The sequence below is a fragment of the Pavona decussata genome, unplaced genomic scaffold (assembly GCF_977016875.1).
Source record: "Pavona decussata unplaced genomic scaffold, jaPavDecu1.1 SCAFFOLD_380, whole genome shotgun sequence".
In the NCBI taxonomy this organism is placed as follows: domain Eukaryota; kingdom Metazoa; phylum Cnidaria; class Anthozoa; order Scleractinia; family Agariciidae; genus Pavona; species Pavona decussata.
The window spans coordinates 211,578-235,068 of NW_028145754.1; the positions used below are offsets into that span (position 1 = coordinate 211,578).

General features: G+C 37.1%; 1 protein-coding gene across 2 annotated transcripts in view; it reads right to left on the reverse strand.

Moving 5' to 3' along the window:
• The window catches only part of LOC146452131 (uncharacterized), a 92,760-nt gene that overhangs the window by 50,708 nt on the left and 18,561 nt on the right, over window positions 1-23,491 (reverse strand). For both annotated transcript variants that reach the window (XM_085098184.1, XM_085098183.1), the window contains 6 exons: window positions 22,327-22,439; window positions 21,162-21,769; window positions 19,895-20,572; window positions 17,730-18,087; window positions 14,204-14,341; window positions 9,066-9,182 (listed from right to left, as the gene is read on the reverse strand). In XM_085098184.1, coding sequence (XP_084954310.1) covers window positions 9,066-9,182; window positions 14,204-14,341; window positions 17,730-18,087; window positions 19,895-20,572; window positions 21,162-21,769; window positions 22,327-22,439 — 2,012 coding nt within the window. The remainder of the gene's footprint in view (window positions 1-9,065; window positions 9,183-14,203; window positions 14,342-17,729; window positions 18,088-19,894; window positions 20,573-21,161; window positions 21,770-22,326; window positions 22,440-23,491) is intronic.

Consider the following 23,491-nt stretch of genomic DNA (forward strand, 5'->3'; position numbering starts at 1 on the left):
AAACATTTATCTGGCAATAATTTAGTCATCACCTCCCGATGTGGACCTCAACGGACACATCTTGGAATGTAACATCCATCCTCCAAGTTTCATCCCCCCTTCCCATTTTCTGGCCACAGAAGACAAAAAGAGTCCGTCCACGAAGAGTGAACATCAAGGGAAGAAAGGAGAATAGAGCGAGTACGTGGCTGATACGCCAATAAACGTGCATTACTAAAAGGATACCTCGCGCTTAAGTTACAACAATTTTGTGTGGACTTTAAAAAGTAGGTCAGTGGCTGTAAGGACTCATATGTGTAAGCAATAAGGAAAAGTAATTATAACTGATAAACTCAGTAACGTTTGAAAGGAGGACTACCATAACACAGCACGTGAAAATTGTTTCCATCATAGTGAATTGGCTGAATGGCTGATCCTGATGTACATGTACAAGTCACGAAAGCCTTCGAGCCGCTCAAGCGGCCGCTGTTGTCCAGCCGCTTCCGCCTGCACAAAACCAAAAGGAACCTGCTAATCCAAACCCTCAAAACGCCGCAGGAGAAGAGGTCACTTTGGAGGTTTTTTCTATGTTTCTTCTTACTCTAGTATCGCACACGAGTTTTTGCATTTCGTATTCCCACTGCGACATTAAGTTTGTTTTCCGTTCATGTTATGCTCCGCTTCAAAACGTATAACTTTCTAGCTTTTGCGGGCAATTTTAAGATTAATTTCCAGTTGTTTTATGCCCTGGTGATAATGTGTAGCTTAGCTGCGTTGCGGGCAGTTTTAAGTTTGTTTCCATTCATGTTGTGCCCTGCTTCGAAACGTATAGCTTTTTAGCTTTGCGGGCAACATGCAGTTCACTTTCTAGTTGATGTTATGCCCTGCTCCTAACGTGTCGCTTCGGTTACTTTTCGGGCAGTTTGAAGTTTGTTTTTAGTTATGTTATGCCCTGTTTCAAAACGTATAGCTATTCAGCTTTGCGGGCAACATGCAGTTGACTTTCTAGTTGATGTTATGCCCTGTTCCTAACGTGTAGCTTCGGTTACTTTTCGGGAAGTTTGAAGTTTGTTTTTAGTTATGTTATGCCCTGCTTCGAAACGTATAGCTTTTCAGCTTTGCGGGCAACATGCAGTTGACTTTCTAGTTGATGTTATGCCCTGCTCCTAACGTGTCGCTTCGGTTACTTTTCGGGAAGTTTGAAGTTTGTTTTTAGTTATGTTATGCCCAGCTTCGAAACGTATAGCTTTTCAGCTTTGCGGGCAACATGCAATTCACTTTCTAGTTGATGTTATGCCCTGCTCCTAACGTGTCGCGTCGGTTACTTTTCGGGCAGTTTGAAGTTTGTTTTTAGTTATGTTATGCCCTGCTTCAAAACGTGTAGCTTTCTAGCTTTGCGGGCATCGTGATGTTGACTTTCTATAATTGATGTTATGTCCCGTTGACAACGTGTAGTTTAACCTCTGTGGGCGCATAGAGGTTTGTTTTTAACGATGTTATGCCCTGCTGTGTATAGCTGTGTAGCGTTACGGGCAACTTGAAGTTGACTTTCAGTTGAGTCATATTACATGTACGTGCTTATGATTGTGTGTAGCTTTCTCGCTTTGAGGGCACTTTTAAGGACGGCTTTCCACAAATATTGACCAAGCGGAGGCACAAGTGAAAAAAATCGATTTCGTTCATATTTCGCTCATTGGTAGTCTCTAGTGAGAAACAAACTGAGCTGTAGTTAGTTTTTCCAAATACCGCTTCCTTTCGCGTAAAAATGCGAAAAACGATTTTGTCTCAGTTGAGCTCAAAGTCCGCTTCCGGAGGGATGGAATTTTCCTTAACTTTCGACGGCTCGCGTATCAATCCACAGACTGTTACTGAACTTCAAACGACATATATTGCTTTATTAGGACTTTTTCTTCTGTTTTATGGAAAAACATTTAAAACCTAAGTTACTTTAAAGTCTGAAATAGGTTTAGAAGAGCATGCTATAAATGCAAATTTTCAGCAACCACATTTTAGCACTAAAACATTGCCAATTTTACCCATGGGCGATAACTTAGATTTCCCTATAATGACTTTCTATGGCTTCACTGTATACCTATTGATCATAATATAAAAACATAGCTCTGGGTAAATAAAAATAAATGACTCGCTAGGCTTCAGATTTATCTGCATTTTCTCGAGAATTGGCGATCGAAGCGCAAAAAAGGATGGCGTGACACACTGTCACGGGTACAAATAGTTTTTCTTTTTAGGAAAAAAAAAAACATGAAGCGACATTTAAAAGGAAGCATTTTGCATTCACAGTAGAAAAATCTTTGAATTGAAAGTTCGGTAGCGTTACGGACCAATATGTATTTCGGTAGAATTCTAAACGATTCTAAGGGAAAAAGTAATAACAATAAAAGCCGTAACAAATTTAATGAAACAAAGATAGTGGTCAATATTCGTGTTATTACCAATAATTATGTTCTTTTGCTGCGCTTTTTGATCCTGAAATATTCTTTCTGTGAAGATGAAAGTAATTAACTAATTAGATTTCTGAACGTCGTGACGTCGTACATTTGAAGGCCGTCGATAGAATCAGGAACATGGAACATCCCAGAACATCCCGGAACACGGAAAGAAAATAATAATAATAAATAATAATAATAATAATAATAATAATAATAATAATAATAATAATAATAATAATAATAATAATAATAATAATAATAATAATAATAAAAAAAGGAAAAATGAAAAAAAACAAAAGTGTGTATATTTATATAAAATGAAATTACATTGGATCCGAAAAAAAAAATTCATATAAGAAGAAGTACGGAGTAGGTGGGACGGTACTACGATAAAGGGGGTGTTGTAACCGACCACACTGAATGAAAGCGCAAGTATTTTCCCGCCATTTGCAGCACGTGCTTATCGTCCGCTACGTCAGAAATGGATCAGTTCCTGCTCGGCTGACCAAAACATCAATTTCCTGATGTTCGGAGTCGAACTCAAAGTCGTTCGCGCAGTCTTTGTATCAAAACATTCCCGGGCTTCCCACGACTTCGCCTAGGGCCTAACGTTCCGTATTTGTACTCCTTTGTTGGTCGTTCGGGAGCTTGGACCCGTTTTTCGAACGAAAGCCACGAAAACTTCTCTGCCCTTCCATTCTATTTTCAATAGATTTTATCTTAAAAACAAACAGGCCTAACAGGAAACTTTGCTCATATGAAAAATAGTTATAAGCGTTTAAGATCAGCTTTTTTAAAAGCAAACAATCTGCAAGGAACCGCACAACGAAAATGCTGCAAGTATAGGCAGGATCTGTGAAAGATCGAATCAGCCAAAAATATAAGTGACTCAAATTTCTGCAAGGCTGATCGGACTGCGTGGAAAACTTAACACGACAGTGACATGATAGAGACCCAACCGAGAATCAACAGAATGCGGCACCTCTAGTTTTTTTACCTTCATTCAGTGTGGTCAGTTACAATACCCCATTGTACTACCGTCCCACCTACTCCGTACTTCCTCTTATATGAATTTTTTTCGGATACAATGTAATTTCATTTGATATAAATAAACACCCTTTTTTTTCATTTCTTTCTTTTATTTTTGTTTAATTTATTATTATTATTTGTTTTTTATCTTAATTTTTTTTTTCGTGTTCCGGGATTTTCCGGAATGTTTTGCAATGTTCCATGTTCCTGGTTTTATCGACGGCCATATTTGAACGTCGTAATTGCATTTTTGGACCTATGAATAAATATGCATTATTGACCAAGCGTAAGGTTAAGATGGCTGGATATTGGCCAAGTTCTTTTTTTGCGTTTTTATGGACCGAGACGAAGTCGAGGTCCATAAAAACGCAAAAAAAGAACGAGGCCAATATCCAGCCATCTTCACCGAACAAGCTTGGTCAATAAAGGATTTATTATATGGCTTTACCTTCAAGTTAAAACTACAATAACAAAACAGAACAGGACATGAAACTGCTCTACTCGGAAACTGAAATACTTCATAGCCGGCCGGTGCAAGATTTATTTTCAGTGCATTTTTGGATTAGCATGTAATCGTGGAAAACAAGGAATCCTAAATTATCTTAGGGCTCTAACTTTATAGTGGCTTGAAGGGAGTATACAGTTATTGAGAACGAAAAATTTAGATTTTCGCAATAGCGGGAAGATTTTAATAGAAACCGGCAAACTCGCCATTTTCAGCCGATCGCGCGGTGGTGTAAATAATAAACATTTTTACACAGTTTTTGGCTTCCAATCATTAATTCTTGAATGAAACAATAGATTTTGAGATTATATGCAAACATAAGCCGAAAAAAAGAGCGGCTGAATCAGAAAACTGGGCGAAACTTTGACAAGATTTTGTTGTTTACAACAAGCAAGACGCGGCTAAATTAAAAACGTGAGCTTCTTCGGCGAACTTGAAAAAAAATACTTTTCTGAACTGCTCTAAACACTTAACGCAACTTCCACTACGCTATGATTTAAATACAGTCATTGCAAACCTAGAAAACTTATCAATTTGGCGCTCGACTTGAGACAATAAGTTTTACAAAATCAACTCTATCTAAAATACTACACGTAGAGCAACTCACCTTTTGAACTCACATTCATTGTAGCTGAAACAAAATTTTCACTACACCAGAACGATTCCATTCTCTTTCGTTTCCTTTAGGTAGATGTTGAGAAAGTTTACCGAACTTTTTAGTGAGCGTTTTCCCCCAAAACAACGAGAAAATCGAAGAAAAGATTGCATTGTTGTTGGGATTAAACTTTCGATGCCAAGCGGACGGGCAACGGGTAATCCCGAGCGGGCAAGATAGCTCCATCTTGCCCGCTCGGGTAGCCAATCACAGCGCAGGATTTGACTCATCTTGCCCGCTCGCGGAGCCAGCCATATAATAAATTTAAATATTGCACAAGAGAAACGGCAAGGAACTGTAAACAAAACGGCGGGCATGGAAGTTTGTGTTCGTTTAAGTACAGTTTAAGTCGATAGTTGGTGGGCCATTTTCGTTGCTGTCCTGTGCAAAGAATATTGACCAGCACAAGTCATGTTTTGGTTTTAAAAATGTAGGGAACGTGGTTGAGCTCATTTTTGCCCATTCAGCCATGTTTTCAACGCCAGAAAATATCAAGACGATGACGATTAGGACTTATCTGTTGAGAAACATTAGTCACCAAAGACACTTATTCAGGCCCGGTAAGTTAGGGCCAAATATAAGCAGCAGTTTAAATAAATAGGAGTAAAGGTAGACACAGAAATACCAATGTAGGAGCCGTAGCATGTCTTTATTGCTACTTCGTGACTTAAAATTGTTGACACAATATTCAGTTTTAGTTCTTGTTCGTTTCTGTCCTGAAAGAAGTCGTTTCCTCTTTATCAGGTGTGATTAACATACCGACCAAATTTGACGGCATTTAAAATGGTGATGTTATGCTTTGTTGGACTTCGAATATAATGTGCTCGTTTCTGAGTATTTATTCTGTGTGCGAAAGTATGGGTGTAAACGGACATAAGTTACGAAAACTAGTCACTTAAAATCGTCTTTATCCCCAATTTCAAATCATCATAGGAGAAGAAGACATTGAAACATACAAATCTTTGTGGTGACACTTCCGGTTCATGGTTGTCACGCAACAGCGTAGCTTACGAGTTGTTTATTAAAAAAAAGTAGAAATGTTTATTAATTCGTAAACTGGCTAGTTTTGTCGAAGTTCTCTATATCCGGAGGGTAAGAGTACAGAAATAACATCGGTGCGGGTTAATGAAAAATTCGATGCTAAATTCTTTGATAAAACGTGCTTGAAATGAACATGAGATACAGAAAACGAACTCGTCGTGTTATCCTTGTATCGAGCGGGAATAGATGAAGAAGATGCCCAAAACTTATGTTGGTTTTTTTATTAAGGTATCAGCTTAGTTTCCGTATCTTTGTGTCTTAAAATGATGGACGTTTTTGAATCTCTTTTGGCTTTCGTAGTTCACGGTCACCGGCTATGTCACGCCATTGTTTACAATCGGAATGCCAGATTTATGACAGGGTTGGGGATAAACTCGAGGCCCTGCGGGTCACTTAAAATAATTTACCCAAAGCTTTGTTTTGATATTATGATTTGTAAGTACACAGTGATTCCATAGAAAGTTATTTTATGATAATCTAAGTTATCGCCCATGGGTAAAATTGCCGGTATTTAAGTTCGAAAATTTGGTTGTTAAAACTTTGCATTTATAGCATGTTGTTCTTGATTTGTTTCGGGTATACAAGTAACCTACGTTTTGAATGTTTTTCGGTGGAATAGAAGAAGAAGACACAGAGAAGCAATAGATGTTATTTCAAGATCCGGCGTGACTGGCTGTGGATTGATACGCGGCCCTCCAAAGTTAAGGAAAATTCCGTCCGGCCGGAAGCGGATTTTGAACTCAACTGAACTGAAAATCATTTTTCACATGTTTAGGCGTAAGGAAGCCGTATTTGGGAAAACTAACTACAGGATATTGACAATAGGTTGGCAGTGTTTGTTTGGTAGCAGACCAATTACACTCTTTTTTTTTTAGTAAGAACCTTTTTTATAAGAACGTCGAGGCTGAGATTAACCTAAATTTTAAGAACGTATTAAGAACATTCTTCAGGCTGAGAGTCGATTAAGAACGTTTTTAGTTTGCTAATCTGTATATAAAGTCAAGGTAACAAATGTAAATTAACCAAAATACTTAAGGGCATGTTTTGTATAACGTTAGCAATGGTGACACACATCTCGGTTTATCATAATCAGCAGTTCTTGATAACATATCTCCGCAGGCAATGCACTTTAAGAGGTTTCCTGGTCACGTCTGCATTGCCGTTTATTGCAATACATGTAGCGTATACCATGTAATTTAAGAACATCTTAAGAACGATTTCAGTCTCAAATTGCAAAAAAAAAAAACGTAAGAACGTTCAGCCTCAGCTCAAAAATTAGACGTTCTTATAAAAAAAAAAAAAAACAAAAAAAACAGAGTGTATCTATTTCCGTCACATCTTCCCCCCCTCGAGTGGCATTCTCAAAGGGAAGCTCATTTTCCCTCTTGGATTACCGGTGCTGAGTTTGCCATTCCTTGGGCCCTCATAAATTTCAATTTCTCTTTTCCTTTTCACTCTTGCTTCCGACCTCTTGCTTTTACGACTGGGAAAAGTGTCCTGGTTTCACGCCTTACACGGTTACCATGAATAAATTGCAGCGGATAAGCACAGATGGATCTGTTATTGATGAGGCCCAGGGGATGGCAAACAATGCCCAAATCTTTTATGAGGATATCAACCTGGTGCTACAAGGAAAAATTCATTTGCAGATATGTCTCGCCTTGTTTTCGGCGATCTAGATCACTTCCGAGCAGGGGAGCTCCATTGCCATGCACCACAATGGAATGCACTATTAGATAATATGCACGATAAGCGCTTCTCTTAAGTCCGCGATTGGATTATTAACGGTGTAGACGTAACGAAGTCTTTTAGACCGTTTAAGGGTTGTTACAAAGGAAAAAAGTACGAGTGCAGTAGTCCACCTCCTCGTATTTTTCCCAATCACCTGTCTTGCAAACCTTTTGCCCCGTTTATATCTGATACGCTCCTGGACCGTTTACGTTTCTTTGTGGGGCAAAGTTAGAGAATGCACCCACCCCACTTCGTCATGCCCCTCACTGTAGAGCGTACCCAGCCGTGTTTTTTTAGAAAGGGGTGCCTTGAGTTTGGGATCCTGAGAACGGGAATGCTTTTTGATCCTGTGATCTGAGAATTTAGAACACACTTTAACAAAGAGACTGTCGGTGTCCAATCTCAAGAGTACGTGTGAGAGAGAACGCTGAGAATAAAGTACTATTCTCAGCGGGCTCACCTCTCACATTTAAAAGAAGATGAGACAAAATGAACTATGCCATTCTGTCGATCAAGCGAAGTGTTGTAGTATGAAATGCGGCTCACAGTATTTCTTGCCTTGGCGTTCTCTCTTTCGCCAATCTCCAAGATTCGTCCTGTGTTTGTTTTTTCCCTACCCAAACCTTCCCTTTTTTCTCTTTAGAACATTCATCAACAGGACCAGACTGTCGGTACCCAATCTCAAGAGTATGTGAGAGAGAAAACGCTGAGAATAAAGTACTATTCTCAGCGGGCTCACCTCTCACATATAAAAGGAGATGAGACAAAATGGACCATGCCATTTTGTCGATCAAGCTGTTGGAGTAAAAAAGGCGGCTCAGAGTATTCCTTGCCTTGGGGTTCTCTCTTTCGCCAATCTCCAAGTTTCGTCCTCTGTTTGTTTTTTTTTTTCCTACCCAAACCTTCCCTTTTTTATCTTTAGAACATTCATCAACAGGACCAGACTGTCGGTACCCAATCTCAAGAGTATGTGAGAGAGAAAACGCTGAGAATAAAGTACTGTTTGAATGTGGAAAAAGGCGATATTTTCCGTCATGCATTGTTATTCATTAACTGTGTTATTGCGGTCCACAGTGCCAGGCAAATATTTACTTCGTTAGTCTTAATCCGTGAACACCGTTGGCAGGCACTGTCTGTATGCAGGATGTTTGTCCCATGAACCTAGTTTTATGGCCTTAGCTCCCACGAGTGTCCTGTAGCTCAGTGGTAGAGCATCCGATATAATAATCTCCACTCCTGATAGGACCACCTGGATTTCCTTTTTTCCGAGTATGCCTGTGTTAGATAGTAGTGGTAGGCCGACAGATTTCTATTAAGCATGGAGTGACCAATTTCGATACATTAAAACTCGTACTTCGATACGAGGCTTAGAGGAATAAACAAACAGACATTACCTTGAGACTCAAAGATAATTTCTTTCTTATGTTAAGAAAATCTGTGGAAATCATTTCCACATAAACCTTGGTTGATGAACGCAAAATTTGGCCTTCTCATTTCTTGAATTGTCTTTTAATCTTTTTTCCTTATCATTATTATTTTTTTGGAACATTAAAATAAACAACTTTTAGAAAACGTAAAAGATAAGACTGAAAATCAGACAGATAGAAAGACAAAAAGTGAGAGAAGAAAAAGAAATAGAAAAAAAAAATAGAGGTGTTGTTCAGTTTCCACTTACCTTGCTCGCAGTGGTCTCCAAAGTGATCATTCACACACTCGCATTGAAATGTCCCATTTGCCATGTTTTTGCATATTCCTCCGTTAACACATTTTACCCCATCACATGGTTGCTTTTCTTTTTAAACAGAAAAGGAAGCAAGAATATAAGATTGATAATATAACCGCTTAAAAAAGCTATCTCATTGTTTTTGTTAGTAAGCGCGTTTCCAATCATGAAATCTTAGGGCATGGTTTTGTTTGTGGGGCATCGAGTCTCGAGATGCTCAGCAAAAAAGATTGTCATATCTCACTTTTTGATCAGATTTTGATCAGATACTGTGACTCGACTAAAAGTCAAGTTCTATTAGCCAGAGCTGTTTGTCTAGTTTCTAAAGCCTAAGGCTATGTCTACACTATGCTGGATAGCATTTTATGCCGTTATAAAAAATACTCCGTATGGTGTGAACAGAAGTGGCCCAAAACTTGAACAACGACGCCATCTTTCCACTAGAATCCAATCCAAACAGAGATTACCTTGAGACTCAAAGATAATTTCTTTCTTATATTAAGAAAATCTGTGGAAATCATTTCCACATAAACCTTGGTTGATGAACGCAAAATTTGGCCTTCTCATTTCTTGAATTGTCTTTTAATCTTTTTTCCTTATCATTGTTATTTTTTTGGAACATTAAAATAAACAACTTTTAGAAAACGTAAAAGATAAGACTGAAAATCAGACAGATAGAAAGACAAAAAGTGAGAGAAGAAAAAGAAATAGAAAAAAAAAAAAAATAGAGGTGTTGTTCAGTTTCCACTTACCTTGCTCGCAGTGGTCTCCAAAGTGATCATTCACACACTCGCATTGAAATGTCCCATCTGCCATGTTTTTGCATATTCCTCCGTTAACACATTTTACCCCAACACATGGTTGCTTTTTTTTTTAAACGGAAAAGGAAGCAAGAATATAAGATTGATAATATAACCGCTTAAAAAAGCTATCTCACTGTTTTTGTTATTAGACGTGTTGCCAATCATGAAATCTTAGGGCATGGTTTTGTTTGTGGGACATCGAGTCTCGAGATGCTCAGCAAAAAAGATTGTCATATCTCACTTTTTGATCAGATTTTGATCAGATACTGTGACTCGACTAAAAGTCAAGTTCTATTAGCCAGAGCTGTTTGTCTAGTTTCTAAAGCCTAAGGCTATGTCTACACTATGCTGGATAGCATTTTATGCCGTTGTAAAAAATACTCCGGATGGTGTGAACAGAAGTGGCCCAAAACTTGAACAACGACGCCATCTTTCCACTAGAATCCAATCCTAGTTCCCCGTTGTTGACTTCCGTTTCGTTTCGATTCTCTGTTCACACTACTCAAGAAAGTATTACGAAAATCTATCGGATATGTGACGATTCACTTTCAAGACTGAAGCAGCGCCGCATCGCTCCGGCACAAAAACTGTTCCAAAATTGGCCGGCGTTTTGTGTGTGAACAGAGGCCCTATCCGATATGTTTTTGGTGCCGGCACAGGAGCTATCCGATATGGTGCAGACATACAGTAAAGGTTGAGGGGGACACAAAGTGCTCTCACTTCAGTACCATTAAAGCTAGGACAATGAAAAATTCAAAGCCTTTAAATGTTCGTGCTTTGAGGTTCACAGAGAGAATTCATGATGCCATATTACGTGATAATCGTGCCCTTTGCTTTGAAAAACCACAATGTAGGATACGCCATCTTTGAATTGTCGATTTCTTAAAAAAAAAACTTATGAAATCATCCATGCTGACTCATCAGTTATTAAAACTAAGAGTGAAATGCTAAGGAAAGGTGCAAACATATCAAATTTATGATGTTAAACTAAAATCTCTCATCAAAAAGCCCCACCCCACCAAAAAGTAATTATAATATAAATAATAAAAATAATAATAATAATAATAATAATAATAATAATAATAATAATAATAATAATAATAATACGTGTCTATACGCTTTTATACTTAGGGCTTTACATGGACACTGGTTTAGCCGTCATTAGCATGATTCGATTGTATGATCTTAATATTTCTGCATAATGGAATTCTTTATTTTATGGAATTTTGAACTTTTATTATTAATTATATTATATCTATTTCCTCTTCTTTTATGTAAGGTTAAGTTACTTCTATTATTTAGAATTTGTGAATGAATAATGTTTTGATGAATTGATTTGTTGTAACAGAGGGCATTTTTTCTTAAGTTTCCTTTCATCGAGGGCAAAATTATTTACTCCTGATGAGTCGATCAGTGAAAATACTTGCTTCTCATTGGCTGAGCACGCCAGTTCTACATTTTGTTGGTTTCTTTATTTTGTGCCCAAAATCAACGAGTTCTTTGAGGTTCTTTGGACTTCGACTCTTTAAACCGGGTTCAAAAATACATGGAAATCAAGAAACTTGGATTCGATCGGTATTTGTTTGGCTAAGAACCTGAAATCAGTCATGGCGACCATTAGTGCTTTCACCTCGCTACTTCTTCTTATAACGAACGAAAACCGAGCATAACAGTGTCCTTTTGATGGGAGGAACGAACAGGTCAAATTTAGTGGAAGAAATTACTCCGCAAGTTCCTTCTTTGGATGCACCGTTTGCTATTTTTATTGATCTATATTTCTGTGATTTTCAAGCAGTAGGAAGCTTCACAGCGCAGGTGAACAATTTTATAATTAATGCCTAACATTTAGCTTTATCGTTGTTAGTTTGCTCCTGAATTAAAATTGTATTCTCTCTTAATTACACATATGTAATGGTAACTCTTCTCGTCAGTTTTGTTTGTTTTCTACGCTACGAAAAAAATTAAATAATTTGTTTGTTTGCTTGCTTACGGTGAGTGTTTTATTGACTATTTTATGAAGTTCCTTGATGGTTTTAAGAAAATTTTGCCCTCCTTGTTATAAAAGCACAATGATTCCTCATAGATTAAGGAGTAATTTTCACTTGTATCTTCAAAGGCTTTGCAAATTTCCCTAACAACCCCCCCCCCCCCCCCCCACCCGGGAAAAAAAATTCAGTAGAACTGTCATTCTAAGGTACATGATTTCATGAGTGTGGGCTTCAACAAATATCCAAGTATTAAATTTATGTGCTCTGTAGGTAAATATTCGGGACAGGATCGCCTATTTATCGAGTTGCGGTAGTTTTCTTCAGGTTCAAAAACGACATTTACATTGAGTTTTGTTCAATGGATTCAAAATGATATTGTTTTTTATAATTCTTTTTAGTTTTTAAGACGGATCAAGGCGAACCGGTTTGTGAACAGTCAACGCGCGCTACGTAGCACTGTCAATGTCTAGTAAATTTTTCTTAGCAAGAAAGCCATACGTAAACCTCAGGAAAAGGGTAGACCTAACCATAAAATAGCGTCCAAATATATACTGGAGTAATAAATCTAAATTAACAAACTGTGATAATTCAAAGCAATCAGTTCAGAAGTAAACAAAAAAACAATATTTGAAAAATTCGCACAAACGGCAAATAAATGTTTTGCGTAAGCTTTGTTTGATGAAGATGAAATCACACTTTTTAAAATTTTACATTCGGTTTTAACTTTCTTTGAAAAGATTTTCAGTGAAAAATATTCGTTATATGCTATTGTTTTAAGTATTTTGTTTGTTCTCTGTCAAGATTGTCAAATAAATGCTAAAATTAGGAATATATCCCAGAAAAATTTGTCAGTAGTGAATACCAACGATACAGTGTTGCGAGACGCTTCGGGTTTGACTGACTATTTTAACTAAGAATCAAGTCCTCTTAAATGAAGGAAAATGGACGAGATTAAAAAATAAACTGATTCCAAGAGAAATAAAGAACATAGACCGAAAAAATGAGCTAAAAAAACCGCTTTGAAGTTAACAGTATTAAGGTTATTAAAGTTAAACAAGTTGCAGGGTCAACACTACAAGAAAAACAAATCTTGCAAAACTGCAGAGTTTTGTCAACAAAATGGCATGAATATACCAGTCCTTTTATTCCATTACATTAAGGACGGTGCCTACTAATACCGAAATATTTTTGTGCGGTTTATGACTATGCGGAAAAAGCAGATCTTTGCAAGGCCTATTGGAATCCAAACAGAAAATTGGGGGTAACCACGCATTTTTAAGAGATAATTATTATAAGCAGTAATATTTCTAAAAAACGTTAGAATATAAAGCAATGTATGGGATTTTTTCCTAAATTGAAGCTTAATTATCTCTGAAAAATGTATGGTTACCGCCAATTTTCTTTTGAGATACCAAAAGCATTTTGTAAGTTCTGCTTTGTCCGTATAAATTTAAACCGCGCAAAAATATCCCAGTATTAGTAGACACCACCCATAGGAAACCCGAGTATCTTGAGATGCGCAGAACGTATGCGCAGTAACAATAGTAGGCACCGTCCTTAAGCTTCCATATCATTACATTCAATTATCTAAATTAAGATCAATAAAAATAACAATAATAATAATGATAATAATAATAATAATAATAATAATAATAATATTTTTTATAATTATTATCATTGTTATTATTATTATTATTATTATTATTATTATTATTATTATTATTATTATTGTTATTATTATCATCATTATTATTAGCTAGAATACGATTACACGACTTTTTTGTAAAGATATTGAGAACCTTATTTTTATTTCCAAATATATTTAGGCAGAATACGATCATGATATGAATTTTTATTAAATACGAATATGATTGTAGCTTTATGACTTCTATTATTATTGTTATTATGATTATTATTATTATTATTATTATTATTATTATTATTATTATTATTATCAGTTTTTTCATCAAAATTTTAGTCTACGCTAGTAAAATGTGAATTGGTCATATATAATTATTTGTAAATATGTAAAGATTTGTAAAAAGGTTTTCTAAGGGGATTTTGATAGTTTCTTATTATTTATTATTATTATTATTATTATTATTATTATTATTATTATTATTATCATTATCATTATCATTATCATTATCATTATCATTATCATTATCATTATCATTATCATTATCATTATTATCATTATAATTATTGTTGTTGTTGATGTTGTTATTATTATTGTTATTATTATTATCCTCCCAGCCTTCCCAGGCTGAATAGGGGTAAGCGTTCTGGTCAATCTTACTTTTGCAGGTATTGTCATCCTGTTGCTCATAGCCGTCTGGGCACTCCTTCAGACATTCACCAGTGACAGGGTCCTTAAAATACCGGCATGCATTACAGTTTGTAACCAGAAGTTTATCACTTGAGCCTCCCCGGCATCCTATTCATTCCAAATAAAAAAATGTTCCACCATTCAGTGATAAGTAATATAATGGCCGAGTGTATAGAACAGTTATTTAATCTGCCAGTCGACAGTTATATATAACAAAGGTGTTAAATTTCTACTAATGTTTGTTCATTGTGTTGACAGGTCTTAATACACAGTGATATCTTTCTTGAACGACACTCGATACCTTTGTTGAGTGAAAACGTTGCAAGAGTTTGATTCTATTGCTACTATCGTTTTTTCTAAACAGGCAGGAAACATTGCTTTTAGGGTTTTAGGATAAATCGGGGACAGTTGCTGTCTGCATTATCGAACATTTAGCTTTGCTTAACCAGGATCATATTGTCTGAGTTAAATATGGGATCCTGGAAAATTCATGGGTTCGCCTCATGTATAGTAAATATTCAATTCCTATAACAAGTTGAAAAAGCTTTTTTTCCTCATGGCCTTAACGTATCGAAAATTTTTTCCATACATATTAGACCTTTGAGATTGGAAAACATTACAGAAGGAGCAAGGTAGACACTTTGCTGTGTTGTTGTTATCGTCGGAGTAGAACATTTTGGGATTTGAAACTTTATCAAAGACTTAGGGCGCGTTTTTTTATTCACAACTCTGGAATGAGAATGGACAGAATGTAAAATGCGCGCGTTTTTCTATTCCGCATTCCTATTCCGGAATGGACAGAATGCCATTCCATCCATTCTGCTCCCTGGGGCAGAATGAACAGAATGTTGCGAATGAAAATGCAAGATGGCGGACGGCGAGATGAGCGCTGCGGATTCAAATACGTCTCTACAAAGGAAAAAATCAGGTTATACTTTTGGACAAAATGAAACATTGCTTCTAATTTCATTGTACCAAAAGTACAAGGAAAATTGCTGCGATAACGGCTGCAATGGCAGCCTCTTAGTCGGCCGCCATATTTGTTACGCAATGTTTACTTGGCCAGGACCGACGGGCGTTTTTTTATGCAGACAATCCGAATTATTCCTAGCATTCCGTTCCTACCATTCTTATTCCAGAATTGTGGATAAAAAAACGCGCCCTAAATTTAGTTACGCTACGGACGTATTTATGTTCCTATCATTTAAGGTGATTACATTGCATTCCAATGTCCACCTTCACTCCTATTTAACCCCGGGAAAGGCTAAAAGAAAAGACGCAAACTGTACTAGCTGACCTCCATTATTCATTACTTTTTTTTAATATTTAGGCAACGCAGCCGAGCTTTGCGACAATTTTAAAAGTTTATCAGGAATTATTTAGTGTGACGTGATGCTTTCGTGACAACAAGATTCTAAGAGCCACGTTTAATAAAACTTATTCTATTTATTTCCAAGAAGGGTATTGTCGTAAATTTTACATATTTATGCCATTTTACCATAGCTTTATAGAATTTCATTGTCTTTGAGTCAATAAAAATGGTTCCATTTCCCGAAGTGCGTTATGACCACCAGGTTCCCTTGACGCAGCTTAAATGGCCTTGAAAATGCGAAAGATGTCGATTTAAATCCACCTCGCCACAGGCTCAGGGAAAATAAAACATCTCATGCTAAAGTAGGTTAATACTGCGTATAATTTCTTCCTCGCGTACAAATCATGAACGTTTTCGCTTTGAGGCTAGGCTGGGGAAGAATTTTACTGATTTGCTCTTTAACTAACTTGGTTTCCCGGCTTTGTTATTTCTTTTAATGGCATAATCAATGAATTGAAAATGAATTGAATTTTAGAACATAGAGGGCAAAATTACTTAATACTGATTGGTCGAAACAGAGGGCATCTTTTTTCTTAATTTTCCTAACTATCCTGGTTTCCCGGCCTTGTTATTTCTTTTATAACATAGAGGGCAAAATTACTGAATGCTGATTGGTCAAAACAGAGGGCAATTTTTTTTTCTTACTTTTCCTTTCACCGAGGGCGAGATTACCCACTCCTAATAAGTCGAGCGGCGAAAATACTTGCTCCTTATTGGCTGAGCACACCATTTCAACATTTAGTTGGTTTCTTCATTTTGTGACACGACAACAACGACTTCTTTAAAGTTCTTTGGATTTTGACTTGTTAACCCGGATTGTTTGTACCAAAAATACTTGGAAATCAAGTGCTACAGCTACAACGGAAATTCCTGAAATTCCTAAAGATAAACTTTCGTTTCTTGTTTGTGTGAAAAGCTCAAAACTTGATAGGATTTGTTTGGTTGAAAAACTGAAACCATTCACAGCTGCGACCAAGTGCTTTTACCTCGCTACAGCTTCTTCCAACGAACGATAACCGAAATATAATAACAGTGCCCTTTTGATGGGAGGAAGAAGCAGGTCTAATTCAGTGGAAGAAATTACTCTACAAGTTCCTTCTTTGGACCCACGGTTTGCTATTATTATTGATCTGTAATCGTGTGATTTTCAAGTGGTAGAAAGCTTCACAGTGCAGGTGAATCAAAATTATTGATGCTTAACATTTGGTTTAATTGTTGTTACTTTGCTCATAAATTAAACTTTTATTTTCTCTTAATTACATGTATATAGCAATCGACATTTCTCGTTTTGTCTGTTTTATAAGCTAGGAAACAGGTGATTATTATTATTATTTTTTTTTTTTGCTTACGGGTGGGTGTTTTTACTCCGGGCCGGGGCTGGATGTTTTACGAAGTGCCTTGATAGTTTTAAGACAATTTTGCCGTCTATGTTATAAACACGTAACCGCAATGAGTGCTCGTAGAATTAAGGATTAATTTTCACTTGTATTTTCAAAGTTTTAGCCAATTGCCCTCGTCGCTGCGCGACTCGAGCGTGCGAAAACTTTGAAAATACAAGTGAAAATTAATCCTTTATTCTACTCGGCCACATGCAATTACACGTATTTTAAGAAACAACACGGCCCTTCCCTCCTCAAATGGCGTGGAATTGTTATTACAATCGATTTTTTGGCCTTTTAGCTGAATGGTGTTGCTGGGAAACCTATCCTTCATTAGTTTTAGCCGTAAAATTGAACTGTATAAGACACGGCTCTCTGTGACTGAGGGAGAATCGGCAGTCCACCCCACCCCATCTCCACTATAATTCAAAGAATGTTGAAGCTATAAAAATATCTATACGTCAGAAAATGTTTCCCTAGACATAAAAAAAATTAAATGACTTCATATAAAGGAGGAATTATGTCATAAAGTCTAAACGGAGGCCATCTTGGATTTTAAGATCTTGACCAAAACTTAAAAAGCAGCAACTTCAACAAAAATGTGGTCAAAACTAATAGAAAAGCACTAGAATGATGTAAAGACACGACTGCTACTTTTTTCTCACAAGAGAAATATTCGTAATTGTGACAAAAAAATTGCCTGTCAAGTTTGGAAGAAAAAAAAAACGGAAAAGAAAAGGAATACCTTGAGTAGGATCGCACAATTCATGACAGTGTTGCACGCACATGTTTGTTTGATTATCACGCATCGTGTCTCCTTTGCAGTCGGCGTTGGTCAGTCGACGTGATACTATGTGCGCATCAACCACCTGCAAAGGCTTTTCTCCATTTCCAAATGAAAAGAAACGGACAAATAAGGGGTCATCTCTGTCAATCATTGTCAGATACACATCACCACTCCCAGTCGTACTCAAGCTTTTCCCATACTCAATCACAGTGCTTTTCGGAGTCTCTTTCAGGCAGACAAAGTAGGACTGGTAGAGTATGGCAGTACCCAAGCCAACTGCATTGACATCAACAGTGGAAACCATAAGCTTTTGAGACTGAAAATGTTTAGACAACATTTATGGTAGTTAGAACAAAAACGTTTTAATGTAATTATTTTATTTTGCTGTTCCGAATTATAGTTATCCTTCCATCTTATCTAATTAGTGTTATTGCATTATTAAGGATTTTCTTACTTTGGAAGTTTCTCTTGTACAATGAGGTCCAAGGGCTTTTCAAATACCACCGTGGACTGGTTGACAATACTTTGCATAATCACGCTTTGGATATGAGTTAAAGATATAGGTGGCTTTAATCATTCATATTTATTCAGCGCGAGTAAAATAATTATTTTATTAAGAACAACAAAAGTATTGGTAGACCTTAATTTACTTTTGCAATTAAGACTAGAAGACGATTTAATAGCCGCTTATTCTTGGGCATTTTACAATGGCTGGTGCTTTATGACCGTTCAGCGAATCGATTCTCTGAAAACGCATTATGCAATGATCTACATTTCATAACTAGCGTCTATCTTTCAACAGTAATTGATCGATCGATCGATCAATTGATTATAAATCAAATAGTCCATACTTCCAATTGCCAAAAGAAAGTCAAGTCTTTTGAACGGCTACGAGAGCTACTTTGTGTTATCTATAAACCTGCATTTCTTAGACCTCCAGTGGGGATTCCTCAACCAGGAAGTAAAATATTAAAGGGACTATGTCAGCTGGGGGACATGCGCATTGGAGTCCGGTTGAGACTAATTTGCATATAACTCGTCGAGGTATTATTGTTAGTCTGCCATTACGTCCGTCGTGTCGATCGCACCTTCTCACGCACGGAGATACGTTTTCACGTTCCTGCTTTTCCAAGCTTATGGAAACAGACTGTGCTATCGTTGAAAGTGTATCACACGAGTTAAGTTAAACCGCTTGATTCGCGTTTTATATGTGCTGTCTGATGTAAATTATCGGTCAGCTTACCTTTGCCAATACAGTGATAAATAATGACACGTGCGAGTTCCTTTTGTTTATATGCCGATCCTTGCAATTTCAACTACTTGTGCTCTAAAAACTACGTCCAAAACCCGCGGTTGCCCCTGCAAAACTACGAAATTACACTGCACGTAACTGATTTATTTACACACACAATTGTGGCGCGAAGAGAAAGTTGGCTTCTCAAAACAATCAACGCAGTATTTGTATTCATGTCGGATTTACACTCATCGTTTGTCAATGCATTCATAGCAATGTTGAGGTCAAGCGAGGTCAAATAAAACTAGTAACTATCCAGGCAAATCCTTCGATGCCCTCGATTCCAAACTTTATGTTTTGTGCCGTTGCTGTCGTATATTCTTTTTCGGCCGCAGCCAGAACGACGACCGCCGCGAATCGACATCGCAAATCCACATTAATGGAGCTCCAAGAGCAAACGATTTCAGAAATATTGCAACAAGCAGCTTCTGTAATTACTGAGGAACGTTCGTAAATAAAATATTTAGCTAACTTTCCAAAGGTGAACGCGATTCAGGCATATGAAAATGGCTTTCGTTTCCTGAACTCTCCGACGGTATTTGAAAAAGTTGGGTCAACGATTTCAAAGTAGTTCTGTCAACGCACGGACTCTAATGCGCATGTCCCCCTGCTGACATAGTCCCTTTAAGCATACATGCACACATACATATCTTACACGCCCTTTTTATCCTCCTCAATGGGTCTTTCCACGAACGATAATAAACAAGGGGGGGAAAGAGAATTATTTAGATTAAGTTTTATTTTAAAAAGAAAGCGTTCTGTATTAAGTTTTACTATACTCTTTTACATTAAGTTTTATATTATGTAAAACTGTAGCAAAGAAACTGACCTTAAATATCCCCACACCATAAGGAGAGATCTGGACATAATACCATGTGTTCTTGTTATTTGGAACTGCAGCAAATATGACGAATATTGTTCCTTGTGAAGTTGCTGTAAAGTGAAGACATTTTCCTTCATCGTTGCTTGGGTCAAAACGCAGTACATTGGACCACTTCACGTTGCATGGAAGATAGCCAACCACCGTCTCTAGTTGGAAGATGTGGTCAGATGGCCATTCCACGTGTGCTATACGCGTACCAATGATGTTGTCGGTCAATTTTGGAAAGCTCTCCTTAGAAACCTCGAGGTCTTCCTTCGTGAGTGTGAGAAAACCACTCTGTTCATTGTACGTTAAGAGCATTCCAAGTATGCAAATCGTTTTGTTTTCTAGGCTGCCGTGGTTACAACCTGTCATGTAATTAATGCCATCTCCACTGTCACCAACAAGCCATCTACCTTTGAAATACCTCACATATTTCTCATTTTCACGCGATAAATCCACTGGGCCATTAAATGATCCCAATAGCAGATCTTCGTTTCTGTCGAAGATAACCAGAAAAGTGGCTCCATTTTCGACCATCTCTTTCCAGCTTGGCTTGCCTGCTTTTTTTTGAAAATTGTAGTTTGCTGTCTGACATCCAGGTTTTCCAGCAGGAAGGATGATATCAGAAGTAGAAATAGGACCCTAGAGTTTTTGGTGTTGAATATAAAGAAAACATAAATTACCTGTTTTAACGAGGTGTATGAGAAAATAACATCTTATAGACTATTATAGATTGTCACTCAGTTGAGTCTAAGTAGCTTAAATTTATTACGCGACTTGAAAGTGGTCAACCTCGGAGGCCGCAGAAACACTTCCAACACACAGTGTCCATGAGGAGAAAATGCCCCGGTGGATATCACTCATTGTGAATAAACCTTCCATTTGTTGTTCCTTTTTATATTTCTATCATTTATGTTGTCCTGTCTTTTTTTCACTTTAAGGTCAAATCTGGCTCCAGAAATGCTAGTCTCACTAACTTTTGTGTGGATAAATTTAGTGGTGGACAATAAAAACAATATCGTTTCTTTCTTCGAATTATTGGTTGATGGTTGCCTCTTGGAAAGTTTCATGCTTCGCGAACTAATGCTTGTTTTAAGAGCAACAAATATTCGCAAGGCAACAATCATTATTCCGTGCAAACAGAAGGATTTGACATCAAACAAAATGCCAATGCTATTTCATAATTAGCTACAGAATGTACAAGAGCATGATAACCTTTATAATATGTTACCTCCTCCATGTAGACTGCAATTGCTCTTTCAAGACTATTCCTCCTCCGGTCGATCAAGTAAACCAAATTGCCACGGTCCTCGTATGGACAAAACTTCTTTATTATTGTTGCATTGACTTTGACCTCATAGTAGTGTTCGTTTGTCTCTGGATCTTTCTTCATGTTATCAGCATGTGCTTCACATCCCCAGTCTCTCTCTTCATCAGTAAACAGGGACGAAGGGTTGAACTTTAAAAGATCTGTGACTGGCGCTACCATAAACTTGAAAGGCTTTGGAAAGGTAGGAATTGAGGCCAACCATTTCGTTAAGTCGTATTTTATAGTGGGAGAGTTGAAATCTGTGACGATAGCAGCAATTCTTTGGTCTCCTCCTTCTACGCTAATAGAAGTTGATGAAGTTTTCAATTGACTTTTGGCACTGCTACCGCTCTCGCTTTCATCCTTTGAGTAAAAACTTCCAAACAGACTTTTGTATCCAACTTCCATGACTCGACTGAACTCTTCTTTGCTGGAGACTTGACTAGCTTCCATTGTTTTAAAAATTTGCAGCCGGCCGCCAAATTTCCCTGACTTTATGTAGTGTGTTCCCCAACGAAGAATGAAGTTTTCTGTATCAAAAAAATACGTTTATGAATCATAATAGGTGTATTTTAGAAATGTGTGGGTTACGTGATCATCTTTAAGGAATGGAAAAGGAGATAACTGAATACAGAAGCTTGGAGAATATCAAAGGGGATGAAAGTAATTTGCATTTGAACTTTGACATGCAAAAATATTTTGGCCCAAAAACGTCACATGACGTGAGAACTACGTTTTACGTTATTTAATTCTTCCCAGATTTTAGAAAACTATGTGAAGAACGGTAACAAATTCCGCTCATACTTTTTTCATGTTATTGTAAAAAACAAACCGACGGCAGTTTTCTATGGTCTATACTCTTATAGACCATAAAATGACGCCATAAAATGTCCAAAACTTGGCAGTGAAACCACTCGCCTGCGGCTCGTGGTTCCACTTGAGTTTTGAATATTTTATGACGTCATTTTATGGTCTATAAGAGTATAGACCATAGACAACTGCCGTCGATTTGTTAAATGTTACGATTAATTGCCAGAAATAAAAATAATAATAATTTTAAAAATTGATAAGCAAAGAAGATACTTACGAAACTTGGTGGCAGCGCCGGGAGCCAGATAGGATGTTGGAAGGTCCATGAACTCCTGAAGAAAGTTCACACTGAGATCGTTTGGCTTGACTTCGTCTAGATAGATCTCATACCTATAATCATCGGGACAAATTACGTTTTTGTATTCGTCAGGCCATGTACAGCTTGAATTCTAAAATTCTGGCACCTGACATAATTTCCCATTCACAGGACCTTACGTCAATTACTTTTTTGAACGTGGAAAAATCACTGTACATACTATAAAATTCAGGAACTTTTCCTGGGGGATGCTTCGTTTTTGGGCGATAACGTGTTGAAAAAGAAAATGAGCAATATTTTCTTGGTGAAAAAACCTCCTATAACACCAGGTAAACTTTTCACTTTATCAAAAGTAAAACAAACCATTATCAACTTTCATTAATTTTTTTAAGACGCAAGGGATGGTCTTGAGAGAAATTGAACATTTTGTTCACGTTACGCAATACCATTCCCGTTATCCTTGGCGAAAGACAGTTACAAAATATTTAAGTGCAAAGGCATTTTAGCCCGGTCAACAAAAAGTTTAGGGAGGCGGGCCCCTGCTGCGGTCGAAAAAAAGTTGTCAGTAGATATGCCTTGAATCACATCACTAAGTGTTTTCTGAGTAGGCTTTTAATGAGGCGAATGATAAACAAGGAGGTTGGTCCGAGGCCAAAATAGGCACCTTGTGTTAGCCAGAAAAGTGATGGGGCACCTGTAAGTCAAGTGACTTTTACTAAATCCCTTGGTGTTTACATTGACCAAAATCTATCTTTGAATGTTCACGTCAGCAATTTGTGCAAAAAGATTGCTGCTGGCATTGGTGTGATAAAGCGTCCTAGAACTTTTGTTCCATTTGATACTCTTCAATATATGTATTCCTCTTTAGTGCAGCCACAATTCGATTACTGTAGCGAGATTTGGGCTTGCGGCAACAAAACACTATCTATCAAACTTCAGAAACTCCAAAATTGCGTAGCACGCATTCTATTAAGTGCAAGTTATGACACCAATTCCGACTCTCTTATCGATAAACTTGGCTGGAAAAAAACCGGATAAACAAAGACTAATTAATAAAGCTACTATGGTATATAAATCACTCAATTGATTAGCTCCAGATTATCTTATTTCTAAATTTACCTATCGT